Source organism: Pan troglodytes, chromosome 11 (genome assembly GCF_028858775.2).
Source record: "Pan troglodytes isolate AG18354 chromosome 11, NHGRI_mPanTro3-v2.0_pri, whole genome shotgun sequence".
Taxonomy (NCBI): Eukaryota; Metazoa; Chordata; class Mammalia; order Primates; family Hominidae; genus Pan; species Pan troglodytes.
This window is the reverse complement of record NC_072409.2, coordinates 14125283-14145940: the sequence shown is the minus strand read 5'-3', so window position 1 is coordinate 14145940 and position 20658 is coordinate 14125283. Positions and strand designations below refer to the sequence as shown.

The 20658-nt window shown below is 55.7% G+C and overlaps 1 protein-coding gene across 9 annotated transcripts in view; it reads left to right on the top strand.

The window, feature by feature from the left end:
* Nucleotides 1-20658, top strand: part of NEK6 (NIMA related kinase 6) — a 95715-nt gene that overhangs the window by 53303 nt on the left and 21754 nt on the right. For all 9 annotated transcript variants that reach the window (XM_024345876.3, XM_063788338.1, XM_003312272.7 and 6 more), the window contains 5 exons: nt 2497-2637; nt 3909-3971; nt 11533-11643; nt 16397-16505; nt 17405-17512. In XM_024345876.3, coding sequence (XP_024201644.1) covers nt 2497-2637; nt 3909-3971; nt 11533-11643; nt 16397-16505; nt 17405-17512 — 532 coding nt within the window. The remainder of the gene's footprint in view (nt 1-2496; nt 2638-3908; nt 3972-11532; nt 11644-16396; nt 16506-17404; nt 17513-20658) is intronic.

The window sequence follows — 20658 nt, the reverse complement described above, 5'->3', positions numbered from 1 at the left end:
AAAGAATGGAGGCTGGAGCAGGAAGTGGCAGGCCTGGCCGGTCAGGGGGTCTTGAGCGAAAAGCCGAGGAGGGATCTGAGCTGAGAGCCCACCCGATACGGAGCAAGAGCTTGGGCACCACAGTCCCCAGTCCTGGGGTCACACCCCAGCTCTGCTGTTCTTTGCTGCCTGATCAGAACAGGTCACTGCTACCCCTCCAAGCCTCAGATTCCTGAAATGGGGACAGCAGTGAGGCCCACTCACAGGGTTGTTCTGAGGACCCAAAGAGTGGGCACGTGGGCGGTGTCTGCACAGAACCCAGCATGCAGTAGACACTCGGGATGCCTGCTCTTCTTAGGTGGGTGCTCTGTGTACAGGTGTATTTACCCGACAGACATTGGCACATGGTGGATAAAATCATCATCTTCCTCCTCCAGCAGCCCTCCAGATCGGGTCCTCTGGCAGGACCCACCATGAGAGGTAATTAGGCCTCGAGGCTTCAAAGTCAAGGTTGGCCCAGCCCTCACCTTGCTGTGTGCTGTGAGGCCTGGACTCCCATCACTCACTCCCGCAGGAGGGTGTTCTGTAGAGTTCCCTCAGCCAAATCTGGAAGAGACATTTTGTTTTTTTTGAGATGGAGTCTCACCGTCACCCAGGCTGGAGTGCTGTAGCACGATCTAGGCCAACTGCAACCTCTGCCTCCCAGGTTCAAGCAATTCTCCTGCCTCGGCCTCCCAAATGGCTGGGATTTACAGGCACCCACCACCACACCCGGCTAATTTTTGTGTTTTTACAAAAATTTTTTGGCCAGGCTGGTCTCAAACTCCTGACCTTAAGTGATCGCCCGCCTCGGCCTCCCAAAGTGCTGGGATTACAGGCGTGAGCCACCGCGCCTGGCCTAGAAGAGACATTTTCACTTTACTTTTTTCCCTGCTTTTCCAGTGAGTTTCTATTATTCATTAAGTCATGATTCAGAGTCCCAGAGTAGGGATCACCACATAACCAGGTTCCCCTCAGGCACTCTGGGAGAAGGACAGAGGAGAAGTCGATGGACCCAGCTTAGACCTGCCCAGGAGACGTGCCCCTGCTCCGCAGGCATCTCAGGCTGAGACGCAGCTGGTCCGGCCAGCAGTTCCTGGTGTTTCCAGGTGGGGGAAGCAGCTGTCAGAAGGGCCAGTCCTGTAGTTCTCGGTTTGGTCTTGATGCCTTCCGCCAGGGTGCTGGCTCCTAAAGACGCCTCGGTACGGTGCCCGGCTCAGTGTGACCCTCACCAAAGACCCACTTCATGCTAGAAAGTTGAACTGCTTGTTCTGGCTTCACTAGGGGCGGTGGCATGGAGCCGGTGATGTGGGCATGGCTCCATCTGGGCCTCAGTTTCCTCATCAGGCAAATGGAGACACAGCCGGGCCCATCTCACCATAGGGCAGGCCAGAGATGTGGCATCCTCTCCCCTTGTCTGTCTCCTCCTTCCCTGGCCCACTGTTGGCGCCCCCTCCTGCCTTTTCCTGAGAGCTCACTGCACAGGTGTCCTGGGGCCCTCCTGGCCACTGTAGTCTCACCTGGAGGCTCCATCCCTGGGCAGGTCCTAGCGCAGGATCATGTGTTCCAATGCTGGCCCCTGCAGAGTCTTTGTGGAGCTCTGGTTTCTTCACGACACCCTAAAAAAGGCAGTTTATCTAAAGGATGGGCTCAGAGTGTAAGGCTGCACATTTTTTTGAGAGGGGGACAGAGTCTCCATCACCCAGGCTGGAGTGCAGTGGCATGATCTCTGCTCACTGCAACCTCTGCCTCCTGGGTTCAAGCGATTCTCATGCCTCAGCCTCCTGAGTAGCTGGAATTATAGGCATGGGCCACCACACCCAGCTAATTTTTATATTTTTAGTGGAGAAAGGGTTTCGCCATGTTGGCCAGGCTGGTCTCGAACTCCTGACCTCTCGAACTCCCGCCTCAGCTCCCAAAATGCTGGGATTACAGGCGTGAGCCACCACACCTGGCCAAGGCTATGAATATTAACCTTGGTTTTCTTGTCTGAGATGGGGAGTGGCTGCCCCAGGAAGGGAACTTGCCATTTCTTATGATGACCTGGGGCATTTTGCATGGTGGCCACGGGCTGGGGATACATGAGCTGCACCCGGCTTACCGGACCCCAGTTTGGGCATCAAGGATTCAGGAGAGGATGAGATGGGCAACGCCCGTGGTCCCAAGGAGCTAGCCCCCGGGGATGGGACTCAGAGACAGCAAACAAACACGGTCAGACAATGAAGGTGGTGATGAGGGCAGTGGGGAGCGTGAACAGCCTCAGTTTTTCACCTGCACTGGGGGTCCTTGAGGGGACCCAGGGGACCCTGTGCAGAAAGCCCCCTGGGGGGGTGCCTGGGAGGCTCCCAGAGCAGGGTTGGCAGCAGAGTCCCTCCTTCACCTTAGAGGGTGCTGTTGGGGTGCTGGGCCTCTAGGGGTCGTCCCCAGGCCTCTGCTCCAGCCTGGCTGCTCACGGAGGCCCTCTGTCCCCCGTTCCAGAGGCATCCCAACACGCTGTCTTTTCGCTGCTCGCTGGCGGACTTCCAGATTGAAAAGAAGATAGGCCGAGGACAGTTCAGCGAGGTGTACAAGGCCACCTGCCTGCTGGACAGGAAGACAGTGGCTCTGAAGAAGGTGCAGGTGAGCTGACGACCCGTGGGGTCAAACCTGCATCTCGGGAGGCGGTCTCTGCATCTGGACGGGGTGCCCGGGCCAGTCCCTTCTCTCCCCTCCTCTGTGAACGAGGGAAACAGCACTCAACTCACTGGGTTACAGAGAGAACCAGGTGGACTCCTATTGATGAAAGTTCACTGTGAACTGCAAAGGAAAAGAAAAACGAGCATGCATTGAGCGCCTGCTGTGTACTGGGTCATGCAAGGAGCACATGGAGCCTCTCAACAGTCCCGTGGGTGGGGATTGTCATTTCGTCTCTCAGATGAGGAAAATCTCATAACTGCCAGGGCCCTAGCGTGAGTCTTGGGGGAGCTGAGGTTCATACCATGTCCACCCATCCTTGCGCCTGCGGTTGCTCCACAGTTCTGGGCTTCCTGCCTTCTGCGTCCCTCCTAAATGGAGGAAGTAGGTCAAGCGGCAAAGTCAGGACAGGAGCCATGTCCATGAGAGCCGCTGGGCCCATCAGAACACAGCTTTGCTGGAGGAAATGGCTTTAAATCCTCCAGCAAAGCTTCCCAAGCCCCTTGATTTGCTTACTTGTCCTTAAAGAACAAGATTGAGAGCCTGGGCAGAAGAGGCCCGGGAGAGAGAATGGCGTTGGGGAAATGGGGAGAGAACACCCGCAGCTTCAGGGCGCTGGAGGAGTAGCAGGGTCCTCTCTGTCCAAAAAAGGACCAGTTTCTCTCTTGATCTTGTTTTTTTTTTTAGATAGAGTCTCAGTCTATCACCCAGGCTGGAGTGCAGTGGCGTGATCAGCTCACTGCAACCTCTGCCTCCCGGGTTCAAGCGATTCTCCTGCCTAGGTCTCTTGAGTAGCTGGGACTACAGGCGTGCACCACCACACCCAGCTAATTTTTATATTTTTAGTAGAGACGGGGTTTCACCATGTTGGCCAGGCTGGTCTCCAACTCCTGACCTCAAGTGATCCACCCACCTCAGCCTCGCTGGGATTACAGGTGTGAGCCACTGTGCCTGGCCCGCCCTCTCCATCTTCTGGGGAGGGGCTCACCTGGGCTCTCTGTCTTGGTTCTTTAGTGCCACGATGGGTTTTGTGGTGGGACAGTGCTGGGGGGACCCACAGTAAGCAAGCCCTACAGGGGCTGGGGGTGCAGGGGGGTCACGGAGTCCCTCGGTGAGGAGGTGGGAGAGCCGGGACTGGAAAGCAGACCCCGTGGCCCCCTTTGGGGCACTGGACACAGATTGTAACCACTCTATTTCTCTTTTTCCTCCCGCCCAAGATCTTTGAGATGATGGACGCCAAGGCGAGGCAGGACTGCGTCAAGGAGATCGGCCTCTTGAAGGTGAGCGCCCTGGGCCGAGCGGGAGCCTTGCCTCCTCGGGGAGGTTCTGGGGCCGCGGCTGGGCCACATCATGTCCGTCACAGCCCTTGGGTGCCAGGAATCCATAGCCCCTGCTAAGTTAACAGACGATAGCTTTCTAGGGGCAGTGGCTGGTGAGTTTTCTCCTGGCCAGGCAGGAGCGGCCCCTGCCTCATTGCTCTGCCCAGCCCTCTGCGTCGCTGCCTACAGCCTTTCCTCCTTGCTGCACGCCCCTCCTGCTTGTACATGGCAGTACCTGGCATAGAAGTCCTTCCCCCCAGGGCAGCCCTGACCCTGCCTCGCAGTGGCCTATGGACCAGGCTTGGCTAGGGGAGGAGTTCATTGTGGGGGCCACATCCAGACTGCAGCCTGTCTGGCTCTGCCTCTGTCTCTATGTCTGTCTCCCTGTTTTTCTCTTTCTCATCCTCTTTCCATCTCTCCTCTCAGCCTTTTTCTTTGGTTTTCTTGGTGGTGGTGGTGGTGGTGGTGGTGTTTTTTTTTTTATTTTAGAGGCAAAGTCTGTTGCCTGGACTGTAGTGCAGTGGCATGATCATAGCTCACTGCAGCCTCAAACTCCTGGGCTCAAGCAATCCTCCCGCCTCAGTCTCCCAAGTAGCATGATCATAGCTCACTGCAGCCTCAAACTCCTGGGCTCAAGCAATCCTCCCGCCTCAGTCTCCCAAGTAGCTGGGACCACAGGCGCATGCCACCACACCTGATTTTTATTTTTTATTTCTTGGTTTTGTTTTTTTTTTGTTTGTTTTTTGAGACAGAGTTTTGCTCTTGTTGCCCAGGCTCGAGTGCAGTGGCACAATCTCTGCTCACTGCAATCCCCACCTTCTCGGTTCAAGCAGTTCTGTCTCAGTCTCCTGGGATTACAGGCACCCACCACCACACCCAGCTAATTTTCATATTTTTAGTAGAGACAGCGTTTCACCATGTTGGCCACCCTGGTCTCAACCTCCTGACCTCAGGTGATCCATCCACCTCAGCCTCCCAAAGTGCTGGGATTACAGGCGGGAGCCACCGCACCCGGCCCCCCATGAAACATATTGGATTTGCTCGGCAGTTTCCAGCAAAGTGGGACTGCTGGTGGCAGTGATGCCCGCTGAAGCCACAGCTGCAGAATTTCAGATTAGCAATTTTTTCTGCCACACCCTGCCCTGTGTTCTCAGGCCTTGGCCCTGCTCTTGGGGACTTCCAGGCTGGTGGGGAAGCAGGTAGGAAGCAGATGGTGACCTTCCAGGGTGATGCAGATTGACTGGTGGGCCAGGAGCCCCAGGGAAACCCGCTTCTTGGGCAGGCCTCACAGAGGGCAGGGCACCATCCCAGAATCTGGAAGGCCGAAGTGAGCCTTCTTCCAGGCACCGCAGCACCGTGGATTATGGGAGGTTGGGGAGACAGAAGGCTGGACATGGCAGCAGGGCCAGATACACACTCAGAACAAAAGGGGAGCCCCTGAAGTGGCTGCAAGTCAGGGGGCCATGGCTGGGTGTGAGTTGTGAGTGCCTGCTCTGGTGGCCCCCGGCCACAGTGGGTGAGGGAGTCAAGGCTGGAGGCAGGAGGTGTCCTTACCACTAACTATTATAGGTCAAAAAATATCCCTCGAAAACATTGTTTAAATGTTTAAGTAATGGTCAGCTTGCTGCCACTTACCCAGCCCTGAGGAATGTTTGTCCTGATCACCCATTGCCCCCTCCCCACCTCATGTGCCCTTCTCCCCGAGTGAAGGAACCCACAGGTGAGCATGCTGAGCACAGCCTGGTCTGGTCCCTGGTCACACAGATGTGCCACCGCAGCCCCTGCCTTGCAGGAGCCTGAGCCTGGCGTAAGCCCACATGGCTGCAGAGGGGATTTGGTCCCTTCTCCAGGGCTGCCATGCAGCCAAGGGCACCAAGCCCGGGTTTCAGAGGACACACCCCTCGCTCACTAGCTGTGTGGCTGCAGGCCAGCCATGGGCCTCTCAGGACCTCAGTTTCCTCATCTGTAAAGGGGGCATGATGACAACAGGGATGCTGGAGGAGTCAGTGAGGAAGCATGTCTGACGAGCTCAGGGCAGCGCTGGTGTGTGGTACGCTCGCCGCCCAAGGCAGCCCAGTCATCATGGTTGCCACCTCTGCCCGCCAATGCCAGCCGCCTTCCAGAACACGGGTCCCACTCCACAGGTAGCCCATGGGAAGTCAACAGGATGTGCCAGGGCACAAGGTGCTTCCTACAAAACAAAAGGAAACGTGGTTCTCGGAGGGGTGACTGTTGACATATCACATCATTCATGCAAAGAACCCAAACCCAAAACCTCTCAAGTGCAGGGGCTGGTGGGGTCGGCAGCTGCCAGGCGTGGGACAAGAAGGTGGGTCCTGTTGGAACGCAGGCGTGTGTTCATTCATTCTGTGCAATTTCTGATCACCACTGAATGCTGGACACCAGGGTGCAGCCCAGTGGAGAAGACAGATCATAGACACTCTGTGTTACATCCGGGAGGGCCTGGAGCTTGGGAGCAGAGCCCCTGATGGCAGAGATTCAAAGGACAGGGACCCTTACTCTCAGCTCTCCCTCCCTTCCCTCTGGCCACCACCACAGCCAGACAAAGCCCAACCACATTGCGTCTTTGCAGCACCTTCCCTGTCCCTGACCCAAGTGTGTCCCCTTCCAGACCCACCTGGGCCCACCAAGAGGCCACAGGCTGTGAAGTGGACTCCATGTGGACCCAGTTCTAGACTCAGCTCGGCCCCTGCTTGCTGTGGACCCGTGGCTGATCCCTTCCCCTCTCTGGACCTTGGGGATTTAGCCCAATGGACGTCTGGAGCCCCTTTCTGCCTGTGCCTGTGTAGACTGCCTGGGCATTTAAGGGAGCCCTTCCTTAACCCCCTGCCCTCAGACGTGCAGGGAAATGGGGGAGGAGTCTCCCTCCTCCCCTCCCCAGGAACCAGCGCCTCCTTGATGGGGCTTTACTTCCTACCCAACCCCTCTAATTTCTCCCTTGTTGGAGAAACTGTGTCATGCCTGGACTGCTGATGACCTGGGCAGTTTTTGGGGAGTCCTCCCTGAGAGGGTGTGAGATTTCCTGGTGACATAATGAGGTGAAGTTCAAGAGGAGGGTGAAGGAGCAGGGTGTTCCCATTTATCCTCATAGCAGCTTGCCCACGCCGTAGGTCATGTCTCAGAGATTTGAAGGCACTTTCAACTTGCCATTCACTTGCTTTGACACTTTTTTTGGTAACTGAAAAACATGTCTATGGAGCATGATGTGTGCTGAGGGCAGCGATGTGATGGCCAGTGTTCGCGCAGGACGTCCTTTTCAACACAAAATCTGGGCAAGAGGATTTTCTTTTCTTTCTTTCTTTTTTTGATAACAGGGTCTCACTCTGTCACCCAGGCTGGAGTGCCGTGGTGCGATCTCGGCTCACTACAACCTCCGAGTAGCTGGAATAACAGGTGTGCATCACCACACCCAGCTAATTTTTGTATTTTTGTGGAGACGGGGTTTCACCATGTTGGCCAGGCTGGTCTTGAACGCCTGACCTCAGGTGATCCACCCGCCTCGGCCTCCCAAAGTGCTGGCATTACAGACATGAGCCACCACGTCTGGCCCACCTTCTTTTTTAAATTTCCATTTTTATTTTAGATTCAGAGGGTACACATGCAGGTTTGTTACAAGAGTATATTGTGTGATGCTGAGATTTGGGCTTCTGATCCCGTCACGCAGATAGTGAACATCATACCCAATGGGAAGTTTTTCAGCCCTTGCCCCACTCCCGCCCCCTCTTGTAGAGCCCAGTGTGTCTACTGTTTCCATCTTTATGTTTGTGTGTACCCAGGATTTAGCTCCCACTTATAAAAGTGAGAACCTGCAGTATAGATATGTTTCTGTGTTATTTCTGTTAGGATAATGGTCTCCTGCTGCATCCGTGTTGCTGCAAAGGACATGACTTTTATTCTTTTTTGTGGCTGCATAATATTCTATTGTATACATGTACCACATTTTCTTTATCCGGCCCACCATTTCTGCGCACCTAGATTGATTCGGTGTCTTTGCTTTTATGAATAGCGCTGTGATGGACATACAAACCCATGTGTCTTTTTGGTAGAACCATTTATATTCCTTTGGGTATATACCCAGTAATGGGACTGCTGGGTCAAATGGTAGTTCTATTTTTAGTTCTTTGAGAAATTTCCAGACTTTGTTCCACGGTGTCTGAACAAATTTACATTCCTACCAAAAGCATAGAAGTGTTCCCTTTTCTTCGCAGCCTCACCAACATCTGTTATTTTTTGACTTCGTAATAATTGCCATTCTGACTGGTGTGAAATGGTATCTCATTGTAATTTTTTTTTTTTTTTGAGACTGGGTCACACCCTATCATCTAAGCTGGAGTGCAGTGGTGTGATCATGGCTCACTGCAGCATCGACCTCCCAGAATCAAGTGATCTTCCCACCTTAACTTCCCAAGTAGCTTGGGCTACAGGCCTGCACCACGAAGCCCAGCTAATTTTTTTTTGTAGTGACAAGGTCTCACTCTGTTGCCCAGGCTGTTCTCAAACTCCTGGGCTCAAGCAGCCCTCCCACTTCAGCCTCATGAAGTGCTGGCATTATAGGCATGAGCCCCTGCACCCAGCCTATTGTGGTTTTGATTTACATTTCTCTGATGATTAGTGATGTTGGGCATTTTTTTCCTGTTTGTTAGTTGCTTGTATGTCTTCTTTTGAAGAATCACTGTTCATGTCCTCTTCCTACTCTTTATTTTATTTTATTTTATTTATTTTTTATTTTGAGACAGAGTCTTGCTCAGCCACCCAGGCTGGAGTGCAGTGGCATGATCTTGGCTCACTGCAACCACCGTCTCCCGGGTTCAAGCAATTCTCCCATCTCAGCCTCCTGAGTAGCTGGGATTACAGGCACCCACCATCATGCTCGGCTAATTTTTGTATTTTAGTAGAGACGGAGTTTCACCATGTTGGCCAGGCTGGTCTTGAACTCCTGACTTCAGGTGATCCGCCCACCTTGGCCTCCCAAAGTGCTAGGATTACAGGCGTGAGCCACTGCCCCCAGCCTATTTACTTATTTTTTATTTTTATTTTTATTATTTTTAGAATCTCACTCTGTCACCCAAACTGGAGTGCAGTGGCACAATCTCAGCTCACTGCAACCTCCGCCTCCCAGGTTCAAGCGATTCTCCTGCCCCAACCTCTCGAGTAGCTGTGACTACAGGCACCTGCCACCATGCCTGGCTAATTTTCGTATTTTTAGTAGAAATGGGGTTTTGCCATGTTGGCCAGGCTGGTCTCGAACTCCTGATCTCAATGATCCGCCCACCTCAGCCTCCCAAAGTGCTGGGATTACAGGCGTGAGCCACCATGTCCAGCCTCCTCTGCTCACTTTTTAATGTTTGTTTTTTTATTTATTGATTTAAGTTCCTTATAGATTCTGGACATTAGTCCTTTGTCAGATGCATAGTTTATGAATGTTTTCTCCCATTCTGTCAATTGTCTGTTTACTCTGTTGATCATTTCTTTTGCCATGCAGAAGCTCTTTCATTTAATTATGTCCCACTTGTCAGTTTTTGGTTTTGTTGCAATGGTTTTTAAGGACTTGGTCATAAATTCTTTGTCAAGGCTAACGCTGAGAAAGGTATTTCCTAGGTTTTCTTCTAGGATTTTTATAGTTTGAGGTCTTACATTTAAGTCTTCAATCAATCTTGATTTAATTTTTACACATGGTGAAAAGTAGGGGTTCCGTTTCATTCTTCTGCATATAGCTAGCCAGTTAATTGAGTAGGGAGTCCTTTCCCCATTGCTTATTTTTGTCAACTTTGTTGCAGATCAGGTGGTTGTAGGTATGCTGCTTTATTTCTGGGTTCCATATTCTCTTCCATTGGTCTATGTATCTATTTTTGTACCAGTACCATGCTGTTTTGGTTACCATAGGCTTGTAGTATAGTTTGAAGTCCAGTAACGTGATGCCTCCAGGTTTGTTCTTTTTGCTTAGGATTGCTTTGTGTGCTGCCTTCTGAAGTGTAGTCACCCTGTGTAAATTACCTACATTTGTTACTGACCAAGGTTCTTCCACAGGGTAGCCTGCTGCTAAGATGGCAACAGGGCTCCCTCCCAGCCACCCCTGGGAACCAGGATTGAATGTGCTGCACCTGCGTCCTCAGCTGTGCAGGGTGCCTGGTTCCTCGGAGTGGTGTCTGGATATTCACTGAGCCACAGCACTGCTGGCTGAGGGGCAGGCAGGGGCCAGCACACCCACCTCAGGGCCAGACCTTGGTCCAGAGTAGGGGTTTGAGGACTTGGACAGGCAGTGGGCGCCATAGCAGACAGGGATCAGTCTCTGGGGGGACCTGGTGAGAGGACGGACACATGGGGAGGAGCTGGGGCCAGTGGCTGAGCCTGCTCTGGCCCCCAGGGCCCACACATGGGGGGCTGGCTTGGGGAATGAATGAATGAATGAATAGGGGCTTGCATGGCTCTGTAACATCTGCCCAGGCTCCCCTCATTTTAGAATCCACGGATGGGCACAGTGCATCCTTCTCCCAACGACTTCCGGGCCTTTTGGGAAATGTGCTCACTATCGGCCTCTGGTGGTTGCCTGGTGTCTGGACTAGGCTGACCACACCCACACCAGGGCAGGATATTCGAGTCCCCTCTGCTTTCCCAGATCCTGGAGTCTCTTTGATATAAACAGTCAGCTTTGTTATGAACAGATGCCAGGGGCTCCTCTTAGCCTGGAGGGCCTGACTTCCAGCCAGGGGGGCACTGTTCTGTCCAGCTCCATGCTCCACTGCAGCAAACATGCAGGCGGTGGTGCGAAGGACAGAGGCAGGGTCTCAGCATGAGCAAATCAGCCGGGCAGCTCTCATGCCTTCAGGGATTTTTTTCAAGATTTCACAAGGGCCAGGCATGGTGGCATGCAGCCGTAGTCCCAACTGCTCAGGAGGGTGAGGTGGGAGGATCGCTTGAACCTAGAAGTTCAGTTTCAATCAGGGCAACATAGTGAGATCCTATCTCTACAAAAAAATATTTTTTTTAAAAAAATGATTTTACAAGAGATAGGTCAGGGATTGAGAAAGAGTAGGAAGGATGAAGGCAGGAGATGATCCTTCTGAGGAGCACCTGCAGGCTGGCCGTGTCTGGGCACAGGGACAGAGAGGTGGGGCCCAATGCCGCCCTCAGGGTCTGGGTGGTGAGGAGAAGGGGGAGGGTCCTTTCCACAAGTCCATGCTGAGTCTCACGTAGCTCTGTGCGGCTGCCCTGTTACACATTTCAAGAGTATTGACCCATGTCGTCTTCACAACTATGCTTCAAAACATTATGCCAGTTTTACAGATGAGGAATCTGAGACTTGGGGATGCAAAGTGGCTTTCCCAGTGTCACCCAGGCCTTCCTGACTCCCCAGCACAGGCCTTTCTTTCCCTGGGACCCACTTCTCTAGCAAATGCCAGGGCCTCAGTGACCGGGTGCCAGCAGGGTGCCGGTGGCAGGCAGGCACTGGGTCTGTCCCGTCTTCACTGGTGCCCCCTCCCCTCTTTCTCTCCTCATGCAGCAACTGAACCACCCAAATATCATCAAGTATTTGGACTCGTTTATCGAAGACAACGAGCTGAACATTGTGCTGGAGTTGGCTGACGCAGGGGACCTCTCGCAGATGATCAAGGTGAGCGCCTGGCGGGGTGGGGGTGCTGGGGGCTGCGCAGATCTGGAGCCAAAGGTGGCAGTCTGCCTTTAGCCCAGTCCCACAGTGCTCTGCCTTTAGCCAGAGGCGGCCACCCGGGGACCCTGGGCGCCCCCCCTGCAGATGCCCACAGGCCTCAGCTGCGGTCTGGTGAGGGCCTCTTAGGGTCCGTCCCCAGCTGCTGTTGCTGGAGGCCTCTTTCTTTCCATTGGCCTCAGGGAAGCTCAGCTCAAAAGAGCCCATATGCAAAAGCAAGGCGAAGGTGGCGCCAAGACAGGATGGTGGCTGGGAGGGGGCCAGCCATGGGCAGAAGGAACCCCTCTGGCCACCCCCAGTGCCCCAGCCTACCACAGGCACATGAGCCACTTCTCCTGCCTCACAGAAGGAGCAGGGGCAGCACCCCGTTTGGTCAGACCCCAGCTCTTGGGAAAGCATCTTGTAGATCCACTACCTCATTTTAAAGAAGGGGAAAACTGAGCCCAGAGAGGTTAAGAGACTTGCCTGAGGATACCCAGCATTGTGGGTACAGAGCCATGCCTGTGGCCCAGGTCTCTTTTCCTGGCCTGGGACCCTTTGGTGGACATGGTCCCAAGATGCTCTCCCCAGCCCTAGAGGGGGAACTTCATTTCCATGTTATGGCTGACACCCAGGCCTGGGGTCTTCAAGAGATTGAGTGACTGTTCGAGTCACATGGGCAGGCTCAGCGCCAGGACTGGCTCATGCTCCACACCCCTACATACATCTTCACCTGCCTCATCCCACCACCCAGGGCACAGGGCGGGGTTCACCATGAGTCTGGTGTCCAGGACCACTGCAGCTTCAGTGAAACAGCAGCACCTCCTGCCAGCCTCCACCCAGCCCAGTACGCTCATGTGTCCCTCACTGAGTCCCCGCCGTTCTCAAATAGCAAAGCTCAGAGAGGTCTAGTCTCCTGCCCAAGGCACCTCAGCCTCTAGGTGGAGGCCCCCAGGCCTGCCTGACCCCCAGGCCCAAACCCTCAGCCCCTACCCCACTGCTCCTTAGTGGAGGTCCTCACGTCCCTACTGGCTTGGACCTCTGTCCCCAGGGCCCTGCTGTGGCCCCATCACCTCTCTCCCCTGGATGCAGCCTGCCTGCTCGCAAGTGAGGCTGGGCCCCACTCAAGCCCCCACCCTGCTCACAGCCGCACTTGGAAACGGGGCCGGATGTGGGTTCTCTGTCTTTCCCATCAGGCACTGGGGATTGAGCAATTGCTTGGTGCTCTTCTGAAATTTGGCTCCTAGGAATACAGGCGTCACTGGGAAGTGGCATTACTTGAGCTGTTATCACCTGCTCTTACATTTCCGTTGACATATTAATGCCTTTGCAGGGATGTTAATCTGCACACAGATCCCTGGTGGGAACAGATGTGCTAGATCATGTCTTAGCTCTTCCTCTCCCCCACCCCCGCTTTACTTGTTTCTCCTTCACACGTTCCCTTGCTGAACATACAAGCATCGTGCATCCACTGTGTGCCAGCCCTCATGCCAAGAACTAGGGATGCCGCCAGCATGGCTACTGCCCTCAGGGATCCCGGATTCTAACAGGAAAACAGACCCTCGAATGAGTAGTTAGGAGCCAGTGTGAACAAGCCATGTGCAGGGCCTGTGGGAGTCAGGGAAGACTTCCTGGAGGAGGTGACACTGAGCTGAGCTGTTAGGGGAGGTGGGCTGTCCAGAAGCAGAAACGGTCCAACAGGGATGGGAAAGGGAAGGGAGCTGAGATGGAGACCACTGGATCACGGAGGGCCTGTTGCTCCAGGCTCGGGGTCCAGGACCAGGCCCTAAGGTCAGAGAAGCTTCCTAAGATTCATGGCGGTGAACAAACGTGGTCAGCTCTGTGTTCTAGAAGAAAGACTGGAGGCCGGGTGGAAGGAGAGGTGAGGGCAGGGACGGAGGAGGAGCAGGAGGTGAAGGAGAGGCCTCTCCCTGCTGCCACATGGGAACGCAGCCCGTGGAGAGGACGACTCACCCTCTCAGCCCCAGTGGAGCCCAGATACTGTGGCCTCTCAGTCCATGGAGTGCGGCTGCAGTCAGACAGGCAGATGGGGGGCTAGGGCTGGGCAAATCCCTCTTCCCTGAACCTCAGTTTCCACCCTGTCCCCGGGAACCTCTTGGAGGGAGCATTGCGGGAAACCCAGGCCAGGTGCAGTCTCCGTCAGCTGAGAGAGAAGAGGAGACATGGGGGCATTCTATCCAGCATCCCTTCTCTGTGCCAGGCCTGGGATGGGGTGTCTCCTTCCCCGTGCACCCCTTCCTTGGCTTCACCAGAGCCAACACTGGCTCAGGGTTCAAGTCAGTCATGAACCCAGCAGGATTGAGTCTAGGATGGGTGTGGCCTCAGTTTCTGAGCAGCCACCTGGCCCCCCACGCCTCGGGTCCTTCCTCCTCACCTGGCATGGTTCCCCCTCCCACAGTCCCCACCTCTCTCCCCCCACTGTCCCTGCCTGCTCCCGTTCCCTCCAACCCAGCTCAGGGGCCCTCACCTGCAGAGCTGGCTCGGTACAGCCGCCAGCAGGGGAGGCCTGGCAGTGCAGAGACCCACTCGAGTAAGACACGTCCCCTGGATGGCCTCAGGCGGGTCCCTGTGCCTCAGTTGCCTCATCTGTAACATACCAGCACAATGCCTGGGGTTTGGTGGGAGCTCGGTTCCCCTGGTTCCGCCTGCTCTCAGGCCACCTGTGGGTTTCCAGAGGAACAGGGGATACCCCATGGTCGCCCCACTGGCCTCAGAGGCTGTCAGGCAGCAGGGCTTGTGTCCCGAGAGCCTGTAGCCTCAAGGGCTGAGCTGCGCCATCACAGCCATGGTGCCCGAGTTATTTACGAGGAAGAGTGAAGCTAGGAGCTGCCGTAGCCCCAGAACCCACCAGAGACTCTGCGCCTCCCCGCTAAATGTCAGACAGCGCTTATAGGACGTGACATTTAGAAAATCACCACTCTCGGCCACGCGCGTCCCTGCTTAAATGCTGTAATGAGGATTCACTCACATCACAGCGTGAATAACATCCCGGCCTGGCCCGCCACAGGCCTGGAGGTAGCCTGGGGGTGGGGTCTGTGCTGAGACCTGGGACGGCTCACCTGAGAGGGCCTCCCAGAATTGTACCTCAGAACAGCCTCGAGGGGATTTACGGCGAGGTCAGGGGCTCCCCACTGCGACTGTCCCACCATGGGAAGCACCCAGACCTGGGTCCCAGCTGGGTGCTGGGTGACCTTGGGCATGCTCCTGAACCTCTGAGCTCAGTCTCCCATATCAATGGTTACTGGTGTTATTAGAAGTGGGCTAAGGGGGCCAGGCGTGGTGGCTCACGCCTGTAATCCCAGCACTTTGGGAGGCCGAGGCAGGCAGATCACCTGAGGTGAGGAGTTCAAGACCAGCCTGGCTAACATGGTGAAACCCCATCTCTACTAAAAATACAAAAAATAGCTGGGCGTGGTGGTGCACACCTGTAATCCCAGCTACTCGGGAGACTGAGGCAGGAGAATTGCTTGAACCCAGGAGGTGGAGGTTGCAGTGAGCTGAGATCACGCCACTGCACTCCAGCCTGGGCGACAGAGGGAGACTCCATCTCAAAAAAAAAAAGAAGTGGGCTAAGGACTTGGGCTTTCTAGGTGGGAGGCCTGGGGCTGAGCTGTGTTTCTGCCTCTTTCTACGTGGCCCTCAGTTTCGTTTCCCTGTCTGTAAGATGGGCCTAGCCCTCCGTCATAGGCCCGGCATGGTGGCCACACCCTGCAGGTGGTCTGAAAGTGCCAGCCCAGGTCCTTTCCTCCACCCATGCCCCTTTCCAGGCCAGTGTGTCCTGGTCAGTTCCCAGCTTCCCAGCACCAGAGCAGCTGCCCTGACCAGCAGGCCCACAGCGCCGCCTCTGCCTGCTTTGGGGAAAGGTGGTTGCTTTGAAGCAAAAAGCCCCTGCACAAAAAGCTGGTATGCAGGTAGCTGGTGAAGAAGTCCTGCCCCACAGGCATGGGCCTGGCACCTGAGAGCCACCCCCGTCTCTAGCTGAGCCGTGGCTGTCACATGCTCTGGGCCTGCCCTCTCCAGGACCTTCTGTTACTTACAGCTCACTCAGTGCGGCCGGGGACCTTTAGTTTTTGTTTTCTTCCTGGAGCACTAAATATGTTTTCCCAGGCAGTGAAGCAGACTGATGCCCGTTGGAACTGGGGTTCCTTTTGAGTGCGTCAAGCCCATTTCCTCAAGGTTCTCGCCGCGTTTAAGAATTCCAGTGCACTGAGATCTGCTGGTTCCGAGGAGATGGGGGCAGCTGTGATTTAACCACCACGTGTGTCCTGGGTGCCACCCTCCTGGGCCAGGCTGGGGCTGGGGACAGGGAGAGTCCACACCCATTTCAGTCCTGCAAGGAGTGCCCTGTGGAGGGGGTGTCCAGGAGGTTCTGGAAAAATGCAGTTGAGGGCCACTTTCAGCATGTTTGAGCTGCGTGTCCATGCAGCAAAGCCATCCGGACATGCCAGGCCTGCCTGGCCCTCACGGAGCTTGCTGGGTGGGGACAGGGTGGCCGCAGAGTGCCATTCAGGCAGAAGTAGAGGCGTGGACACAGCACTCTTGGTTCTGGGCTTATTGTTTGCTCAGTGGCTCAATCCCCCCCCGCCCCCGCCAGGCACCAGTTACCCACTGGGGAAAGGACAGAGGCAGTGCCCTGTGGCCACCCACCTCCAAGCCTGCTCACCCGGGCCTATCCCTCTGCTTGTCTCCCCCACTGCAGTACTTTAAGAAGCAGAAGCGGCTCATCCCGGAGAGGACAGTATGGAAGTACTTCGTGCAGCTGTGCAGCGCCGTGGAGCACATGCATTCCCGCCGGGTGATGCACCGAGGTACGTGCCACCCGCCAGGAGCCGCCTGGAGCCACCTGGAGCCCAGGAAGACACTTCCTTATGGCTCCTCCAGGGTCCTCAGGGGCAGCCCCTTGAGGAAGTTGGACCGCTCTGTATTCCCCAGGCAGGGGGGCTGCCCAGCAACCGCGCATACACACGCGCCCGGGTCAGGAACCTCCCGAGGTGGAAAGTGACATGAGCCCCAGGGGGCAGGGGCCCCGCTTGGCACACCACTTCCAGTTCCCCACAGCAGCCTGAGAGGGAGGTCAGGGGAAGCCTCGCACAGAAGGGACTTTCATGGGGGCTTTGCCGTCTCAGCGGGCTGGGCTGAGAAGGGGAGGCACCTGAGAGGGGTGTTTCCACAGTTGACATCACTCCGAGTTGTGAGAAAGGAGCCTGCTGGGTGCCTGGCAGGGCACGAGGTCCTTTACGTAGGCTGCTTCATGGACACCTCCGTTCCTTCACTCTACCTGTATCTCTCGGTGTCTGCTGTATTGGAGGCCCCGCCCTCACCGGGGGGTATGGCACTGGGTGCTCCACTGAGCACTCCGTTCATTCATTACGCAGATTTTCCCTGAGGGCCTCCTGTGTGCGAGGCACTGTTCTAGGCATGGAGGATACAGCTCTAGAGCAGGAAACAGGAGCACAGAAACCCCTGCTGTCTTAACCCTCACAGCAGCTCTGTCAAGTTGGTGGAGGGAGACCCATTTTTCATATGAAGAAACTGAGGCTCAGAAATGGTCAATTTCCCGAGGTCCCACAGCCAGAGCCAGGACAGGGCCTTGCCCTGAGGGAGCAGGACCTGGGCTAGGCCTCACCTTCCTCCCCCTTCCTCTCGTCCTGCCCCACCTACCCCAAGCCTCCTACCCCACACCAATCTCCTTCTCCTCGCCCTGCAGACATCAAGCCTGCCAACGTGTTCATCACAGCCACGGGCGTCGTGAAGCTCGGTGACCTTGGTCTGGGCCGCTTCTTCAGCTCTGAGACCACCGCAGCCCACTCCCTAGGTAAGGGGGACCTGTCTGTGCCCCAGCAGCCCCCAGCGGTCCTGGTGACCATGCAGGGAGACGCAAACATTCTCCCCACGTGTGTTTGGTCAGTTAGTGCAGGAAGATGCCTTTTTTAAGCCCCAGAGTTTTCTCATCTGTTCAGAATAGTGACCCAGAAGGGAATCAGCTGTGGCCAGAGGAGCCCAGCTGGGGCTTCCCACACCCTCTGATCACCTCCCAGCCCTTGCAGGAGAAGCTGACTGAGCCGGTTGCTTGGAGCAGGGGGCGTGTCTGTGGCACAGGGCGGTCATCTTTCCACTGCTGTGAGTGTCCCGTTCACGGGCAGCACCCTTGGTCCATCCCTCCTAGGGGGTGGACATTTGCACTGTTCCTAGTTTTTGGCTTTTCAACTGGCGGTTTTGAGGCTGTGGGGACCAGGTGCCTGCCAGGGAGGAGGTGACATTGTAGCTGGACCATAAAGGGAGACCAGATGCTGTTGGGACAGGGAAGGGGAGGGAGCAGCATTCCAGGAAAGAGTGGGTGAGCCTCGGTGTGCGGCTGAGCTTGGCTTCGCCACAGACCAGGGTCCTTGCAGGAGCGGCATGAAAAGCGGGCAGGGCCTTGAACTCTGAGCTCAGTGGGCTGGACACCACCCTATGGGTCGGGGGGTGCTGAAGGGCTGGACTTGGGAAGAGACTTGGTCAGATGTGTTTTGGGGACAGGTGAAGCAATGGCAAGCTTCAGTATCCACATACTGGGTATGTAACCAAATGTGAAACTTGGAATGCTGTACGATGGGGGATTTTTCATTTAGTGAGAACAAAGGAACCAAGAAAGCCCCCGCTTCCCCACCAGTGGAACACAGGAGCAGGGTCTCCTGTGCGTTACTACAAGGCTGTCTGGGTTTCACCACGCCCATCTGTGGGAACATTTCCCAGAGGCCCATGGAGTGGGCGAGGGCCCCTGCTTTCTCAGGGCTATTTCCTGGCTCTTTGAGGTGTGTTTGCAGTGGAAGGTGCCCCCAGGCCCACCCCCTGTGTGCTGCGCCCACCAGCATCCACTTCCCCAGGAGGGAGCTGGGCCCCAGGAGCTGCCCGCCGCCTCCTTGAACACCGCCCCATTCCAGCTCATTTCCACCCCACTCCGTGGCTCAAGCCAGGACGTCTCCTATCCCCAGACCCCCGAGTGCCTGCGGCAAGCAGGGTGTGACAGACAGCAGCATTGTCTGGGCGGAGGCACTTTCTGGAAGTCACAGTGTCCTGTGGAAAGTGTCACTGTTCATACAGGTTCCAGAGAGACTCTCAGCGCATCACACACACTTAGGAGAAATGTACGAGCCTAGAGACCAGCGACTCCCAGCAGCTGATGGAGCCAGCGGGGCTGGCGGGGAGGGGGTTGTTTTGAAACTCTTGTCCCCACCTGGCCAGGCCTCAGGAGCTCTTCCTTTAGCCCCAAAGGGAAGATGTGTAGGGACCCACCCCCCAGGGAGTATGGGACGTTCCACTCATGCCCCTGACAGCCCCAGGCATCCAGCCATCCTTCCCTTTAGCAGAGGAAGAATCAGAAATCCAGGCGCTCGAGAGATTTTTCCGAGGTCACATGGCAGCAGGCCTCTCCTTCAGAACCCATGCTGCTTCCAGGAAACGAGGGCCGGGGGCCTCAGCAGATACCGTTGGAGTCCCCCTTTGGGGACCCGGGCCACTGACTCTCCGTTGCTGGAAGGAAGCCTCATCTTTCCTTGTCCCCTCAAACATTTACTTCCCTTGTGAAAAACCAAGTGTTTCGGTCAGTTTGGGACTGTTTACCTGTGTGGTTGAAGGGCTTCGAAAAGACCAGGAAATTCAAGGGAAGCTGTCAAAGAGAAGAGTTAGAACCGCTGCCTCCTGTCCCCTGTCAGTCAGCACCGAGCCCTTCTCTGTCCCACTGCAGAAAAAAGACTGCGGCGCTCCGTCAGAGCAGGTTAGGATCGCATCATTAGGAATGGGCAGAGATGCGTCTCATCCGACAGTATGATTTTATTGACTTGGACTGGTGCACTTATAATATTAATGAGAAGGAATTGGAACTTGGGAGAAGGCCGCCCTCATAAGCCAGGCTCTTCCCAAGCCCTCCGAGCGCCGACCAGGCCACATGATGGGTGGAAGGAGCCCTCCTGGGGCCTGTCCCCACTCTGGGCTCTGTGCCCGGCATCCAGGAGAGATGCCCAATGAGCTGAGGCCTGCAGGGAGCTGAGCAAGTCCCTGCCAGCAGGACAAGCTCCCAGAACCAAGGGCCTGCACCCACCAGGTTCTAGGATGGTGACAGTGCCAAGCTAAAGCCCAGGACCTGTATCTCCAAGACCCAGGGGAAAGACCCCTTCCACCAAGAGGTTCTGCAAACAGCTAAGTCTTGCACACACGTTTCGTTGGGCAAGAGATTGAACTAATTACCATTGCATCGTGACTCAGGAGGGGCACAGGGGCCAGGGACACTTCACGCCCTGTGCGTGGGGATGAATTATGCATCTGCCGCATCTCATGTGCACCTACTATGTGGGGATGCTGTGGTGGCAGCCACGTTGCCCCAGCAACCACCTCATCTCCTAAGGCTGCTGACCCAAGAGCTGGGCTTATGCAAATCTGGTCTCCTCCCACTTCCCCCCTCCCTGGGCCCCCTCCCCGCCTCTGTATTTGCTAACACGAGGCTGGCATGAAAGGGCATTAGTCAGTGCCATGGTCGGGCTGACAGGTGCGGTACCCAGCGGTGGCAGAGTGGCTGCCTCGGTGTCAGAAATAGGAGCCGTAATTAGAGCGCGGAACAGAATGAGCGTCAGACGAATTACCAGGCAGCAGATCATATTTGTCAGGAAGGATTGCATACATAAAAATTAAGTGACAGTACACGCCGGCGTAATGCAGGAAAAATGAAAGATTTGCCTATACACAGCTCACAAGCTACAAGCAAGTGTCTCGCTCCGAGCAACGGCAGCAGCTGCAAGACAAATCACGGGGCTGGGAGAGCGGGCGGGCAGGCCTGGCTCCTCGACTGTAGTGACAGGACAGTCTCGGTGACAGGCAGCCACGGGTGACAGGGCAGGAAGGGCGGCTGGTCACACCCAGGCCCATGCAGGGCCCGTGCTGCCTCTTGGGGGCTGGGGGAGCAAGTCTAGTTGGGGGTGACCCCAT